We start from the raw sequence: 17,602 nt of genomic DNA, 5'->3' as shown, positions 1-17,602 counted from the left end.
CTAATAAAGATTCTGACTGCGTCAATTCAGAATCATCGCCAAACACTCATTGATAGTGAGAAGTCAAGACTTCCACTTTCCACTGATGCAATCATAGACCAGACACAGCAGAGAACAATTTTTGCTGATACAAAAATTCTCCTGCCCTTCTTCATCTAATAATTTATCTGATCAGTTACTAATTTTTTCTATAGAGTTGCGTCTAAATACATAAGCCAACTAGCTCTTTTGTTGCCATTAAAAGGAAATATGAGGGCCAACATAAAGATTTCCTTGCAGGTAGCTATTTATAGCTGATGCACATTTTAGATTTCTGAATTTGATTGACATTCAGTTGCATTTTCTACCCTTATTGTCTTAAGAAACTCGTGATTGAAACAATTATAAATCTAAGTTATTGTCACCCACGTGCAACCTCATTCTACTTTTTATGTAACAAGAATCCCTTAAGAATCCAAACATTATTGTGCTCATCCAGTTCTAAAAAGCCTAAACATAATGTGAATAATGTAATCAAAGTATTGTATATTGATGAAACAAAAATTAGCCATACTAAATTGTAATCAGAGAGTCATATTTTGCTCAAGATCCATGTCATCGATGCTTAATCCACATGAGCGGGAACTCTTAAAATATTACCCAGTATCCAAAATGAGAATCTACCAGCCCACTGTTTGGCCACTTGCATTTTAGATTATAGATGTTCATAACTGCCAAACATCCAAATGGAAAAGTCTTACTTTCTCAATCTACCTTTCAAAATTAGTACTTTCTATAGTTAATCCAATCAAATACATTCAAACTGCAGCTTTTGTGACAGGAATATTTATAAGTAGTAAAATTCTCACCTCACCCCCACTTTACAACTACAAAAACCAAACATATTCTGTTTCTTGGGCTTGCAGAAAGATTAAACATTGCTGCTTTTGTCCAATTATATACTACAAAACACTATCTGGTATTTCCCATATCACATAACTCACTCAAAGGATGACAAATATTTAACTGAACCCATCTAACATTATCATTGCAAAGTTGCTGCACATTTTGTAGCTCTCTCTATAGTATTAAACCACATGAAACCATACAATAATATTCCTAAAGCTAAAAAAACCCACAAGGTTTCCAGGCTTGCTGGAGCTGCTTCACTTTTTTGAATTCTATTAGATTCTAATAACCCATCACTGTAGTATCTGAGTTCCTTCCAAGAGTGCAATTAAGCAACATGACTAACATTCATCCTACGTTTTCTCATCCTCTCGACAGGGGAGAAGTGTGCACAGTGAAATGTTTTGGATTTTTTAATTTAATATTTCTACATTTACATGAATGGACATGAGCATGTGTGCGCATGCACACACACCCTATGTTTATGTTAGAGAAGGCAAGGTCACAGAAACATGTTGCACCTGGAGCAGAAAGTAATTAGGTTTGTGATGGGCCCTACTCCCCATGGGAGTTCATTCCACAGCCTTGAGTCAACTCCCAAGAAAACTGTCTACTGCACAGATGACCTTTGCTTTTATTGCAGAATATTATGTTGTGTCAGAGGAGTGAAGAAGTCAATCATGATCTCCATCCTAGATTGCATATTTATTCTTTATTATCTTACATATGTTCCCTGTTTGGTTGCAAACATATTGCTTTTAAACCACTGACAAAAGATGGCATACCATCACAAAACTCATTTTCCTTAGCCATTTACACCAAGCATTTTGTCCATAAATGTAATCTATCTATAAAGCTCTAGTGAAACATGAAAGACATGAACTTTGAGATAGTGCTTACCGTAATAACAGCCTTGCTCAGACAAATCGAGCCCCTGCAGCCATACTCAGTTTCATCTTCAGATTTGTAGTAACTTAGAGTGTTGTTTTTCAAAACTACCCATCGGTCCTGCCACCCATGAATGTAGTTGGTCCACTGTAGAGAACAAAGAAATAAATCTCAAAAAGCTGAGCAAGGTCTGAAAATAGTAAAAATACTGATGAGAAGACACCTTGTTTCCTTATTAAATTTCATGATCATTTAAAAACTAGAAAAAGTTTTCCAAAGTTCTCCCCAAATTACAGATTTGCTATCCCCTTGATCAGAACTCTCATTTTCATCAATCATTTGTGTTGCACAGTACCTTAAGACATTTTTGCTTCATTAACAATAAGACTAACATTATGTCTTGTCTGTAGAAGCCGTATCTCATCCAACTAAAACAAAACGTTCATTACAATTAAGTGCACTGATGCAGAAAGAAGTTTAGTGAAAACTTAGAAACATTAATTGGTAAAACAGTTAGGTTTTATCTTTTTTAGGCTTAGAAGTTAATCTTTTGGTTTTAATGTTGCTAAACCTTCCATGTAAGTAGAACAGAAGATGAGCTTTCATAAGAACTGTTTCCGTAAGATAAAGATACTGTTTTAAAAGAGTCATTCTCTAGATCATATAAAGATTCATTTATATATTTATTCATTTATTCCCCCTTCACAGCAATATAAATATAGTTCTATAGATTAAAAATCACCATTTTCACACTAGTAAATTAACATTTGCCAAAGTCTCAAAGTCACTTTTGGGTACTAACCCTATACACCCTGATTCATTAGCTGCAGATTACCAAGATACTTATATAGCCTACTCTTAACCAGATTTGTCCAATGATGCCACAATTGTTTACGACATTACATTCACATATTTATATGACAATGGAATTCTGTATTTAATATATTAATGACAATCCATCATACATTGTTCATACTTCCAAACAAAAAAAAACTAAAATTCACTGAATGAAGATTTGATCCTCAATGTATCTTGTATGTCTGATGTCTATCATCATGTCTGGACTGTACTATCTGGGTAAGTCTTACATGGTAACAATCTGTAAGACCCATGTCTGTTACATACAGCATTGGGCACACACTTTGGCAAACAAGTTCTCGCTAAATTATTGGGCTCAAAAGCAACAACCAGTTAGAAGAGGATATACTACTTAACGAGCAATAATGGGAAAGTGAGTACAAAAATGTTGTTCATAAACTTTGGTAAAATTGTTCTTAAATGTTTACTAGATCATGACAGTGGTTCTAAAATGAAAATTCTCACTGAAACAAGATGAGGAAATAATGAAAATATTTTGTTTCTGTCATTATAACAAAGGCAGGAGAATGGGAAAAGGGAAGAGAGTCTTTCCTCCACTAACACAAGTTAGATGGTACCTTTGAACAGCTTTTATTAATCAGAATCATGTGCTTATGACATTGGTCTGATACTACAGAAAAATGCCCCAAATTCACCATTATGTCTTCAACATAGTATTGGACAGAAGAAAAGATCTCTGGTAAAGAAAATTCTAACTGTTTAAACAAGTGAATTTATTTACATGTGACACAAACTAAAAAGTCTGATATATCTTAAAATCTGTCCTCGTTTGTATCCACCTTTAAGTGATGAACAATACACACATTGTAAAAAGTGCTTTTCAAATGGTTAAAATTTCTAATCAGTAGGACAATGCATGGGGAAACTTAGGCATTCAAAATACATTTAAAAATCAAAAAGCTTAAAATTTAGCTTCTTTTCCCCTTACTTGTGGAATAATGAGGGCTTATCCAGACTGAGAAAAGACCCCAAAATAGCTATTCTGCGCCAGCAGCTAGTGTGGACACACTTCTTCCACACTAAAAGTGCTTTTGTGCTGCTTAGGTTCAAGCACTCTTAGTATAGAGTGACCACAAGGGGGTTAGTGCAGAATAGCTACTGCACTTTGAATTAACATCCTAGGGCATGGCTACACTTGCAGATGTAGAGCGCTGAGAGTTAAACCCGCCTTCGTAGAGCGCAGTAGGGAAAGCGCTGCAGTCTGTCCACATTGAGAGCTTCAAGCGCACTGGCATGGCCACATTTGCTGCACTTGCAGCGGCATTGGGAGCGGTGCATTATGGGCAGCTATCCCAGTATGCAAGTGACCAACGTGCTTTTCAAATGGGGTGGGGTGGAGTGTGACAGGGAGTGTGTTGTGTGTATGTGGGGGGAGAGAGTGGGTTTTTGGGGGAACTGAGAGTGTGTCAGCATGCTGTCTTGTAAGTTCAAACCCCCGTCCCTTCCCCCCCCAACCTCTCTCTCACTCACTCAAAGCAAACAGTAAATGTTTGCTTTTTCTTGGAGCTGCTAAGCAGCCGGCTTCTCCTAACCCGAGCTCTGAAAGGGCATTTCTGCATTCCTGCAGCCGATTTCACAACAATGACAAGAATGGCCACTTGATTTAAGGGGATTATGGGACATTTCCAGAGGCTGATCACAGTGCAGTAACGCAACACCTCGTTCACACCGGTGCCACGGTTCTCCAGCGGGGGAACAGCAAACGTTATTCCACTCACCGAGGTGGAGTACCAGCAGCGCTGTAGCTGCGGAGTCAGAGTGCTCTACGGGCCTTGCCAGTGTGGACAGGGAGTGAGCTAGGGCGCCCGGGGCTCCTTTATTGTGTTGTAACTCACAAGTGTAGCCAAGGCTCTAGCTATTTTGCACTAACTTCCTCATGAACTTCCTCTATAGACAAGCCATAAACTCCGGCTTTTCCCTCCTGCAAAAATGATGAAATCCTGAGCACCTAAGACACTGCAGGGAATGCAAGGAAATACAACCTTTTATTACTAGTTTGGAGTCTTGTTTTGTTTTTAAAAGGCTTTTTTTATATTTAATTTCTATTTGCCAACTAAACATGTTATTATGCGATAATTTCAGTTAAACTCATTTGCCTCTCAGGTATTACAGAAGACATTAATTAACTAGCAAAGAAATTAAAGTTAGCCAGTCACTCATATAATACCTTCCAGCAGGTTCACTGCAACAGGTTTTATCATATTTCACAACTCAGATTATTTACAGGAAAGGCAATAGCTATAATATGAGCATAAACACTACAAACAAAACTCTAAAATATGCACATAGTGCATGTATAATAATACACAGATGTTTGGGAAACACCTTGGGATTTAGCATACATGATAACCCATCATTAATTCCTAGAATGCAATTTTTAGACTCCATTTCATTTGCCAATATTAAAATGGATGGCATACTACAAACAAATACCAGATTTTTACTTTATGATCTGGATCACCTAATAAGGAGGTAACATTGCAGAAATCTCGGGCAATAAGCCACATTTCCGAACCAAATCATCATGTAAAAAACCCATTGTAATGTACCTCCTGTCCCCTCCCCAGCATCAGACATGAGATCCTGCAGATCAGTGTGCCAAGGCCAGCCTCCTCTCCGCAACACTGCTCCCCTCTATGAGCTCAGAAACATTTTTTTAATTGGAAAGAGTTCATAAACAGAGTCCTACTCCCTCAAAAAACACAGTACCATAGGTTTTTAAGTATACAGGGGATGTTCACAGGTCATGGGATACTGAATCATGCATTCAGTTCTGGCTTAAACCCCTCCTTACAGCGTAGAGTGACAGAGAGATGCAAAAACAACATTTTAATTCTCTGGACATTTCGGTATATATTGAAAAGTTACTTTCTGCTACTTAAATTGTTCACTCAGAATATTTAGTCTTTAAAATACTCCTTAAAACTGAATTCCCTAACCTCATCTCACACGTCATAAGCTGTTTTATTAACTTTACAGTAATAAAAAGGAAGGAATAGGTTTAATCCTCTTTCCTCCCCCCTCATCATAAACATAAGCAACATAATTTTTTTGTTTTTAAAAAAGCAAGCATCCGTGCAATTTTTCCTTCTTCTCCACCCCTCCACCCGGATCTCCTACTACCGGGGGGGGGGGGGGGGGGGGGGGGGGTTTGCACTGTTTTGATGCTGGGATTAAAGGCCATGCCACTCCTCTTTGACGTATCCCTATTGATTAGAAGTGATTTGTATGTGCACATCACATGCTGCTACTTCCTGCAAAAAAGTCTTGGCAAGAAAACAAACAAACAAGATGCTTTTCCTTTGCAACCCCAAGAACTCTCCCTCTTCCCCATACAGGCTCAGCGTGGAGTCCCACACCAGTCACCACAGGTATCATTACAACCTAGCCCGCAACGCACACTACCTAGGAGAGGATTGCCAGGCTCCAGTCAAAAACCTGATGAATGGAGACGCCCTCGCTGCCAGCACTCTCATTCTGCAGGAGAACTATTCTAGTTACAGACCCTGCTGTCCCAAAATTTACACGTGGGGAGGGTGAATCAAAGGGTGGGGATCGAGAAAGAAGGGACAAGGGGACGCTCATTCATGACGAGGATGCCTCCTCATTTAGGAAGGGAAGGAGGCGAGACTCCCCCGTCCGTTTGGAGGATGGATTTTAAGACAGTCTCCACAGCCTCTCCGCGAGGAAGGGCTCCCCGCCCCACCTGGTTTACAGGAAGGAGAGCACCGAAAGCGGCGCTTAGCTTCTCCCCGAGAGAAGGGGGAGAGCTGGGAGTACTGCGGAGGTTCCCCTCGCAGCAGGGCGGGCTGGAGGGGACGGCCTCGCGGTGTGTGCGGGCCGTTACAGCCCCTCCCGCGAGCTGGGGGTGGATGTTTTGCTGCGAGTGACTCACTGCCAGGCTCCCCTAGGTCAGGCGGCCGCTGCCCCAGCCAAGCCAGAGCCCTGTCTCCGCGGGGGAAAGGGGTTCGGGGCTGCCCCTCAGAGGGGTAACCCCGGCGAGACAGGGGATCCTAGCTCGATTCTGCCGGGCAGAGCGGGGGTGCGCGCGGTGCCCACCCGCCCGGGAAGGGGGAGGCTCCGAGTCCCCCGGGTGGCACGGCGGAAGGGGCTGCTCACCTTGCTGAGGACCCCGCAGAGCTCAACAGGCGGCCCGGACTCGGTCTCGGGATCCTCCTCGGAGCCGGAGGAATTCCAGCTCTGGTTGTCTGACATGGAGACGCCGCCCGCAGCCACCACCGAGCAGGGAAACAGCGAGCGGCCCCTGCCCACAGCAGCCTCTTCCTGCCTTGGGAACGGGAGCGACGGCCGGGGGGGCTCTACCTGGGCGACACCTCTCGGCTCCCGGGGGGGCGCCAGCCGCGCCTGCCCTCTCTGCAGCTGCCGGGGCCGCGGCTCCGTGACTCGACTCTCCGCCTCTGCCCTCACTGCAGCGCCGCGGCCCCGACCCACGGTGAGAGCCACAGTGCAAGGAACGAGTGACTATCTCCGCTCAGAGCGCCACCGCAGCTGCTGCCGCCATCTTACTCTAGGCAGGAGATTGCTCTCTGCCACTATTTACCAACTCCCCCCAGCCCCACTTTGGAGGGGCGCATTGCTTGCTGGGAATTGTAGTCTGGAGGGAGGGGCACGGAATCTGATGGCGCGATGCATCATGGGAATGACCTCATGGAGCACTGCATCCTGGGAGTTGTAGTCTAGGGCGGGGGAAGGGCTCCACTCTTGATTTAAAAGCTAAGGACATTTTGGTTCGGTTGTGTGACTTCTAATTACGGCCTCCCCTCCTCCCTCCCCCAGTCTTCTAGCCAGCGCCCGCCCAGGTATGTAGCTGCGGCTTCACTTCGGCTGTCAGTTGAGGCTGGCCTCCCTCTCCTCCCCCCAGGCGTGGTCCTTCGGGGAACAGGCTCTGTGTTTCCTCCAGTTACAAACGTTTCCCTTAACCAATATGGAGACGGGGGAGGGAGGCAATGAGAACACAGGAAGCGGGGGAGCAGCAGGGAAGTTAGGTGCCGCCGGCTCTGAGTTGAGAAACAGAGCAGGGGGAGCTCGGAAGTGATGCTTCTTTCCATCGACAGGTAAAACATGCCGCGCCTAGCCGCAGCGTCCTGCCGCCCCGGGCACGCTGGGCTCTGCCCACTTTTCGTGGGGTCGGTACAGAAGGGGCTGGGACTCACGCGGGGCACTGAGGAGCTGGGACAGAAAGAGGGAAACCAGCAGCAGCCAAATCATCCTCTGCCCAGTTCCCCCCTCCGTTCCAAACTGAGAGAGAGACTTGGGGGCAGAGGGGAGGTGGGGGGAGGCCATTCACAACACTGTCCCCTGCCCTACTCAAAGGAAATGTGTTAACCTCTGAACTGCGGTTTTGAAAGAAATCCTTTCTGCACCTATGTGTGACTCTGACAGTCTGCTCTTCTGGCATGTCAGGGCATGTCTGCACTGCACACTAGAGCTATGTCTGCACTAGCACTTTTGTCCATATAACTTATGTCACTGGGGTGTGTATGTGTGAAAAAACACACCTCTGAGTGACAAGTACACTGACAGAAGGGCTGGTATGGGGAGAGCTATGTGGACAGGAGATGCTCTCCTGCCAGCATAGCTACTGTCACTCATTGAGAGTAGTTTAATTATGTCAACAGGAGAGCTCTCTCCCATCAGCATAGAGCGGCCACATGGGAGATCTTATAGCAGTGCAGCTGCATCAGTACAGCTGTGCCTCTGTAAACTCTCTAGTGTAGACATGGCCTTAGCCTAGGCTCTGACTCTGATTTGAACCCAACCCATGCCCCCCTTCCATCCACACACATGTCCGTCAGATTCAAGTCAGCAAGCACTCAGGACCTAGGTCCTAGGATCCTTTTGGGGTGGGAAGTAGGTCAAAACACAAGTCCTGCTGTGAGACTGGTCCAAGCCCTATTATTTTGCAGTATAGATGCAGGTCAAGCTGTGGACCCAAGTCAGAAGGTCTGCATAGTGCAGTATGGTCCCGTAAAAGCTGGTTCCAGGAATTGTAAACCAAGTTGTACGATACAGTGTGGAAGCTCAGGGAACACCAAGTCCACAAGTCCAGGTCCAACAAACCCATTTTTAGTATGTAGTGTAGAGATACCTTCAAGGTTTAATTACATATAGTGCAGTGGGCCCCAAACTTTTTATGTCATGCCCCCCCCACTATAATGTAATCTGTCCACACCCCACGGGAGCTGCGGCTGGGGCTGCATCCAGGAAGCAGGCCACGGTCAAGGGCCGGAGCTGTGGCTGCGGCTGCAGCTGGGAGCTGCGACCTGGGGCCAGGGCTGGGCTATGTTTGGGGCTGTAGCTGCGGATGGGGCCGGAGCAGAGCTGGGGGTAGACGGGGCTTGGTCGTGCTCCCTCCCCATCCCCTGTGGGGACTGGCCTGGGCCCCACTGTGCACTGCCCCAAATGATCCTCTGTGCCCCCATAGCGGGGCACGCCCCACAGTTTGGGGATCGTTGATATAGTGGTTTAGTTTAATTTTGATTATCTTGCTACAAGAAGAGGAGGAAAATTGTATGTTGGTGGAACATTATTACAAACTTGGCACTCAAAAAAGAAAGTTATGCTTTATATTTGTGTAATCAATGTAGTAAACTTTAGCTTCATAATATTGTACAGTGCAGAGAACAAAATGACAAAGATTTGTGATTTTTTTGTTGTTGTTTTTCAAAATCACTTATGAATGAGTAGTGTAAGGGCAGGCCTACACTACAAATTTACATTGGCACAGCTGCACCCCTGTAGCATGTGTGGTGAAGACGCTCTAAGATGATAGAAGAGAGCTCTCCTGTCAGCTTAATAACTCCACCTCCATGAGAGGCAGTAGCTATGTCTGCAGGAGAAGCTCTCCCATTGATGTACTGCCTACACGGGAGGGTGGGTGGGTGTTAAGGTCGGTATAACTGCTTTGCTTAGGCGTGAGGATTTTTCACACCCCGAAGTGAGGTAGTGATACTGATATAAGTTTATAGTGTAGACCTGGCCTAAATATAAACAAGAAAAGGGTTAACAAAACATACTTGTGTATATTTACAAGGTGAGCATTACCAGTAGGGAAAAACTGCCAAAATAGTGACTTACAACTTTACTGTTTTACAAGTGGATGTAGGAAATTGTCAGTGTATTTAAGGCTTATGTATAATCAGTTTTCTATTTTATCAATGTGTAAAATAATCTGTGTTAAAGATCAAATTTTGAATAAGGCAATCCATTTCACTTTTCAGACATGTGAGTTGCTGATGTTCATGAGTCATTGAAATGCTATTGTAAAGCTGCATTTCCTCTAAACTGGGGAACTTATGACATATAGCTTGTGACTTTGTAACAAAGGCTGTATTTAAAATGTGGCCTCCTAGCATTGGTTATATAGTTCACGGTGTGCATTTTGCACATTTGAGACCACCAGAACTAGTGCCCACTCATAATAAGTAGTGTAAGGGCAGGCCTACACTACAAATTTACATTGGCGCAGCTGCGCCGCTGTAGTGCATGTGATGAAGATGCTCTAAAACGATAGAAGAGAGCTCTCCCAACAGCTTAGTAACTCCACCTCCATGAGAGGCAGTAGCTATGTCAGCAGGAGAAGCTCTCCCATTGATGTACTGCCTACACGGGAGGGTGGGTGGTGGGTGTTAAGGTCAGTATAACTGCTTCGCTCAGGCGTGAGGATTGTTCACACCCCAGAGTGACGTAGTTATACTGATATAAGTTTATAGTATAGACCTGGCCTAAATATAAAGAAGAAAAGGGTTAACAAAACATATATTACACTGGTCTACAATTTTTGAGAAGTCGTCTGCTTCAGAGATAAAATGTGCTATTTATTATGTATTTTGATGTGCTGAATTCAAATATGACAATTAAAACAACTGATCGGCTACTGTTTCTAAGATATTTAAGTTTTTACATTTTATGTCTATGTATATTGTGTAGATAGTAGAGTTTTAATCATAAATTGTAAACCTAGGTCTTTTCATGTGTTTATGGTTGCTTTACATGATAATATTTCACCTGTCCTGTTTATGTAACACTTTAAAAATCAGCAAAAGGGTTATATAAATAAAATTTATTATGAAACAAAAGGCAAAAAACTATTCTGTACATAGTTTAGTCCTATTCAGTGTCTACTCGGCGCTTCTTGGCTTGTCTCTTGTATTCATTAAATGGAGCATTTCTTGTCACTGTCCAGCAATAGTCTGCAAGCATTGATGGGCTCCATTTGCCCTGATAGCGTTTCTCCATTGTTGCAATGTCCTGGTGAAATTGCTCGCCGTGCTCGTCGCTCACTGCTCCGCAGTTCGGTGGAAAAAAATCTAGATGAGAGTGCAAAAAATGTATCTTTAGTGACATGTTGCAACCAAGGCTTTTGTATGCCTTGAGGAGGTTTTCCACCAACAACCTGTAGTTGTCTGCCTTGTTGTTTCCGAGAAAATGTATTGCCACTAACTGGAAGGCTTTCCATGCCATCTTTTCCTTGCCACGCAGTGCATGGTCAAATGCATCATCTCGAAGAAGTTCACGAATCTGAGGACCAACAAAGACACCTTCCTTTACCTTAGCTTCACTTAACCTTGGAAATTTTCCACAGAGATACTTGAAAGCTGCTTGTGTTTTGTCAATGGCCTTGACATAGTTCTTCATCAGACCCAGCTTGATGTGTAAGGGTGGTAACAAAATCTTCCTTGATTCAACAAGTGGTGGATGCTGAACACTTTTTTCCTCCCAGGCTCCAATGACTGTCGGAGTGACCAACCTTTCTTGATGTAGTGGGAATCTCTTGCACGACTATCCCATTCGCAGAGAAAACAGCAGTACTTTGGGTATCCAGTCTGCAGACCAAGCAAGAGAGCAACAACCTTCAAATCGCCACAAAGCTGCCACTGATGTTGGTCATAGTTTATGCACCTCAAAAGTTGTTTCATGTTGTCATAGGTTTCCTTCATATGGACTGCATGACCAACTGGAATTGATGGCAAAACATTGCCATTATGCAGTAAAACAGCTTTAAGACTCGTTTTCGATTAATCAATGAACAGTCTCCACTCATCTGGATCGTGAACGATGTTGAGGGCTGCCATCACACCATCGATGTTGTTGCAGGCTACAAGATCACCTGCCATGAAGAAGAATGGGACAAGATCCTTTTGACGGTCACGGAACATGGAAACCCTAACATCACCTGCCAGGAGATTCCACTGCTGTAGTCTGGAGCCCAACAGCTCTGCCTTACTCTTGGGTAGTTCCAAATCCCTGACAAGGTCATTCAGTTCACCTTGTGTTATGAGGTGTGGTTCAGAGGAGGACGATGGGAGAAAATGTGGGTCCTGTGACATTGATGGTTCAGGACCAGAAGTTTCATCCTCTTCCTCTTCCTCGTCTGACTCAAGTGAGAATGATTCTGGTGCATCAGGAACCGGCAGTCCTTCTCCGTGGGGTACTGGGCGTATAGCTGATGGAATGTTTGGATAATGCACAGTCCACTTTTTCTTCTTTGACACACCTTTCCCAACTGGAGGCACCATGCAGAAGTAACAATTGCTGGTATGATCTGTTGGCTCTCTCCAAATCATTGGCACTGCAAAAGTCAGAGATTTCCTTTTCCTGTTCAACCACTGGCGAAGATTTGTTGCACAAGTGTTGCAGCATATGTGTGGGGCCCACCTCTTGTCCTGATCTCCAATTTTGCAGCCAAAATAAAGGTGATAGGCTTTCTTAACCATAGTGGTTATACTGCGCTTTTGTGATGCAAAAGTCACTTCACCACAAACATAGCAGAAGTTATCTGCACTGTTCACACAAGTACGAGGCATCTCTGCTCACTTTGGCTAAACAGAAATGTGTCCCTTTGCAAAATCAAACACTGACAAATAAGAGAGCACGACACTGTATGATTTCTAGAGCTGATATAGGGCAATTTGTTCAGCAGAGTGATGTAAGCTTCGTTAGGATTGCATCATCCATGACTTCTAGGAATAACATGATGCAATTCATATCATGTATGACGCAATACCAGCTTCAGATTGCATCATTCATTGTTTTGCCTAAAAAGCAAGTACTGTCCAAACCCAGTCATAGATTTATTCATAGATCCAGTCAAAGATGTATTTTAGTCATTTCTGGTTTAAATTGAGATCCCTTCCCTTTATAACTCACTTATCCTCCGCCATTGCCAAGTCAAGGGTCGTATATACTGACCCGATAGCATATCTTGAAAACTAGAGCCAATCAACAATTTTAAGCATCATTTTCGTTCTCAGTGACCCAGAATTAGTAAAGTTTGACTACATTTATTTCAGAAGCATTTTGGCTGTAGAGCAGTGTTATAAATAGAAACTGAGTACCAAAAATAGAAATACTTCCAGGTTGCCAAAACTGACAGAAAAACATATCGTCATTCAAGCAGGTTTTACATCTAACGTAAAATTGTGCATTTAATGAATTATACTGGCAAACATTATTTTAACACCCAAATAATCAAAAAAAAAAAAAAAAAGAGTTAAGACTGAAAGTGTTTGATTTGAGTCCAGCTTTTTTTTACATTGGCTTTTTTTTTTTTTTTTTTTTTTAAGTCCACCTTCAAAAACACCCAACACCCCAATGGTACAATGTCTGGCCTTTCCACAGCTATATAACCCTTCATCCTTTCAGACTAAAAAATTGTAAGCATTTAAAGCTTTTATTCACACTTTTACTCACCCCCTCAATGATTTATCGTGGTCCTCTGCATTTGTCTCTGTGCCTCTTCCTGATTCTTTGTAACTATCTCCATGCCCTACTCTAGTCCCTATCACATCTCTTTAATGTCTCATGTTCTGCCATCTCCAGGTCCTGTGCCCCATGTGTCTCCCAGTGCTTTACGCTCCTTTCCAGACACTCCCATACCTTTTTTTTCTTCCATGCACCCTTTTATTTTTCTTGGTACCCTTATCCTCTTTTCCGTGCTCCGTCTTAGTCCCCTGTGCAGCCTTGTTCATGCCACCCTCTGTGCACTACACTCTCTCATGGCTTTTCTGGTCCCCAGCACTCACTTTCCATGTCTTACTTCCCTTTGTCCCCCACCCCTATTCCATGCCCCTTATGTGCTCCTCCTCCAGAACCCCCATTTTCAGACCAGGGTCCATGTGACCTCTTAGTTCCCTACCCCAATCCCTGTTCCTTCTGGTCTCCTAGATAGAAGTTGTGGGGAGCTTAAAAACTAGTTTTATAATGGGAAACTAGCATCAATCTACCATGGAGTAGCTACTGTTGCTCCCTAATTATGATGTATTGAATAAAAAACAAGAAAATTAAATACAAAAATAGTTTTTCATAGTTCTATTAAATAAACCATGACATTTGTAATAGATGATCATTAGAGCCCTGCAAATCTGCGGATATCTGCTTTCTATCCACAGGTCATTTCTGCAGATCGTGGATCAGATGCAGATACAAATTTTGTATCCACACAGGGCTCTAGTGATCATGATTTATCTTTAAAAAGAGTAAGTTTTAAATGTATGAATAATTGGTTCACTCACTTTTCCTCCAGTGCTTCTGTCTTTTCCTTATTTTCCGATTACTGTCCCCAGTTTCCCTATACGACTCTTGATCTTCTTTTTCCGAATCCTGCATAAACACAGGTTGACCTGCAGCCTTCAGGATCTTGTGTTCTTTGAGAGACATCAACTTATAATTGTTCTTACATTTAAAACCATTTAAAAGGCTGTCCTTCAAGCGCTTTTGTTTAAAAAGCAAAATTTGTCTCTGATATGTAAACTGCTTTTAATATTTTTGAAAATGTGATTTCTTTCCAGAACAATTGCATGTGATTTCCAGAAAAGAGAACACAATTTAGGGATGTTTGAAAGTGAAACATTAAATATTTTAGAAGTTCTGTTGCTGAAAGAATATACAGAATATAAATGTACATTTTTCTGTACAAACGAGATTGCAAGTGGCTGTACACCTTTTGGCATGCCCTTTGCTAGTGAATTTTGATCATGGCAATTTTTTAAGTAACCTTTTCTGGCTATATTACAAATTGTTCAACATTTGTTTTCTGTGGTTCAGATATATTAAATAATGTCGATAAGCATATCTGTATACTGCAAACCAAGATCAGTGGATTTCATTTGAAAAAGTATTGTAATGCTATATAAAAATTGAGACAGGAGGAGAAACTGCAGATAACAAAACAATTCTTTGTCCTCAAAGTAAATTTGGAAATCTTCAAGCCAAACCAATTTTTCTAGCCAAAGTTATAAAGGAGCTAAAAACTGAGCTTATAATGGGACCTGATTACAGCCTTATCTTGGGAGAATTGATATGCGTGTGGACAGCACTTAGTGGAGTTCAAATAATTTAATAATAGGTGATAGCATAATCATTGACATTTTTTCTTTATTTTTGTTTGTTTGTTTTCAAATATTATGTTTCAGAAGAGACATGATTTCAGACATCTGTGAAGGGGGCCTGATTATCAGAAAATACTGAGCCAACTGCTCTTTTAAAAATGAGGTCTCATTAAGATGTTTCAACTTCAGCACCCAAAATCACTAGTCTTGTCTGAAAATCTTGGCCCAGTTTTATATTCATATATTCAGCTGTATCAGCACATCACATCCTTAGCAATTTACAATTTTGCAATACAAAACTGGGATAAAATATTTAAATTTCTCTGTTTAGATTTTTCATTACTAGCGCTCTAAAACAAAAGCAAAAGACATGTAACAATCTCAGCTCTTCATCTGAATGAGTCAACAGCAAACCGAGGATGTTAAGTTTCTGTATGCATACACGCTACTGTCTGTCACTATCCATCAGTCCTTCCTGCCAGTTCTATTCTTGTAAATCAGCAGGGGATTGAAACTGACAAGAATCCTGTTTTCCAGGTTCTTCAGAAACCAGAGCTGTTGTAAATTTCAAACCTCTGTGGATCAAAAGAATGGAGCTTGTGACCCTGTGACCTGCATATTGGCATGTGTCTTTGTTTGTTTGTGGTTTAACACAGCTGATAGATGTTCCCCTTATAATGATTAAACTATTTTTTAAAGGGCTTAAAGAGGAGGTTACATTTGAGCCTGTCAGCCAGTGTTCTTTTTGTACAGGAATCCTCAGTAGCAAAGGGATATATACATTAGGCGCATAGGCATAAATCAGAGAGAAATCTGGACTACAATGTTATTATTTTAGGTTAAAACAGTGGTCTTCAATCTTTTTATGCACAAGATCACTTTTTGAATTTAAGTGCAACCCAGGAGCTACCCCACCCCTTCCCGGAAGCCCCACCCCACTCACTCCATCCCCCTTCCTCCATTGCTTGCTCTCCCCCACCCTCACTCACTTTCACCGGACTGGGGCAGAGGATTGGGGTTTGGGAGGGGGTGCAGGCTCTGGGCTGGGGCCAAGAGATTCGGGGTGTGGGAGGAGGCTCCAGGCTGAGCCTGAGGCAGGGGGTTGGGCTGCAGGAGGAGGTGAGGGATGCAAGCTCTGGGAGGAAGTTTGGGTGCAGGAGGTGGCTCCAGGATGGGGCAGACTGTTGGGGTGCAGGAGGGGGGTGCGGGCTCTGGGAGGGATTTGGGGTGCAGGAGGGGGATCCGGGATGGGGCAGAGTGTTGGGGTGCAGGAGGGGGGTGCGGGCTCTGGGAGGGATTTGGGGTGCAGGAGGGGGCTCTGGGATGGGGCAGAGTGTTGGGGTGCAGGAGGGGGGTGTGGGCTCTGGGAGGGATTTGGGGTGCAGGAGGGGGCTCCGGGCTGGGGCAGAGTGTTGGGGCGTAGGAGGGGGTATGGTGCTGGCTCCGGGAGGGAGGTCAGGGCTGGGGCAGGGGTTCGAGGTGCTGGCTCTGGGAGGGGGCTCAGAGCTGGGGCAGGGGCTTGAAGTGCAGGAGAGGGTTTGGGGTACAGGAAGGGGTATGGGGTGCTGGCTCCGGGAGGGGGCTCAGGGCTGGGGATTGGGGTGCGGGCTCCCGCCAGGCAGCACTTACCTTGGTCGGATCCCAGTCGGCAGCGCAGTGGGACTAAGGCAGGCTCCCTGCTTGCCCCGGCCCCACGCCACTCCCGGAAGGGGCCAACGCGCCCCTGTGGCCCCTGCGGGGGCGCACGGCATGTGGCTCCACGTGCTGCCCTTCTCTGCAGGCACACCCCCCCCCCCAGCTCCCATTGGCCACAGTTCCCCGTTTCTGGCCAATGGGAGTTGTGTGGGCGATGCTTGCAGGCAGGAGCAAGTGCAGAGATCCCTGCCCCCTTTCCCCCTGCCGGGGCTGCGCTGGGGCATGGGGCAGGCTGGGAGCCTGCCTTAGCGGCAGCCCCACTGGACTTTTAGTGACCATTGGGTTAAAATATGTATACATCCAAATAAAGGATAAATCAAATACACCTCTAACCCGATATAATGTGACCCGATATAACACGAATTTGGATATAATGCATAAAGCAGCGCTCCGGGGTGGGGTAGGGCTGCGCACTCTGGTGGATCAAAGCAAGTTCGATATAACGCGGTTTCACCTATAACGCGGTAAGATTTTTTTTGGCTCCCGAGGATAGTGTTATATCGGGGTAGAGGTGTACTGTAGTTTGAATTCAACAAAATGCTGGACTTGGCAGAATAACTTTCCAATACATAAGTTCTTAGTAAATATTTTAATAGTATTGAACTTCCCTAACTCTGACTAACAGAAACAGATGGACATACCTCTTCTGTTGCTGCCCTAGAGATTCAGCAAGTAATCAAAACTATGCATTTGGGGGATCCCCATAGGTCTATTGGCTTATCTTTTGTATTTTATGTACATTTATCAAGATCAGCTTATTCCTGTACTAAGATGGTTGTAATTTAATTATGTAATGGTGGGAAGTGTACCTATATGGCCGCCAAATCCCTCCTGTTCAGCAATAGGAATAAAGCCAATAAATGGATCACATAGTTAAACTCTTAATATATTAATAATAATAC

The 17,602-nt window shown here is 43.8% G+C and overlaps 2 protein-coding genes across 4 annotated transcripts in view; one reads left to right on the top strand and one right to left on the bottom strand.

Moving 5' to 3' along the window:
* Positions 1-6,870, bottom strand: part of CERT1 (ceramide transporter 1) — a 173,175-nt gene extending 166,305 nt beyond the window's left edge. For all 3 annotated transcript variants that reach the window (XM_065406520.1, XM_065406517.1, XM_065406519.1), the window contains exons 1-2: positions 6,775-6,870; positions 1,789-1,923 (exon numbers count right to left, since the gene is read on the bottom strand). In XM_065406520.1, the coding sequence (XP_065262592.1) occupies positions 1,789-1,923; positions 6,775-6,870 (231 nt within the window). The remainder of the gene's footprint in view (positions 1-1,788; positions 1,924-6,774) is intronic.
* A 485-nt stretch (positions 6,871-7,355) lies between these two features.
* The window catches only part of POLK (DNA polymerase kappa), a 65,284-nt gene continuing 55,037 nt past the window's right edge, over positions 7,356-17,602 (top strand). Inside the window, exon 1 of the mRNA XM_065406265.1 lies at positions 7,356-7,475. The gene's annotated coding sequence lies outside the window, so the exon portion shown is untranslated. The remainder of the gene's footprint in view (positions 7,476-17,602) is intronic.

Source organism: Emys orbicularis, chromosome 6, assembly GCF_028017835.1.
Source record: "Emys orbicularis isolate rEmyOrb1 chromosome 6, rEmyOrb1.hap1, whole genome shotgun sequence".
NCBI classification, from domain to species: domain Eukaryota; kingdom Metazoa; phylum Chordata; order Testudines; family Emydidae; genus Emys; species Emys orbicularis.
The sequence above is the reverse complement of the archived record's forward strand: the minus strand, read 5'-3'. Positions and strand labels throughout refer to the sequence as shown.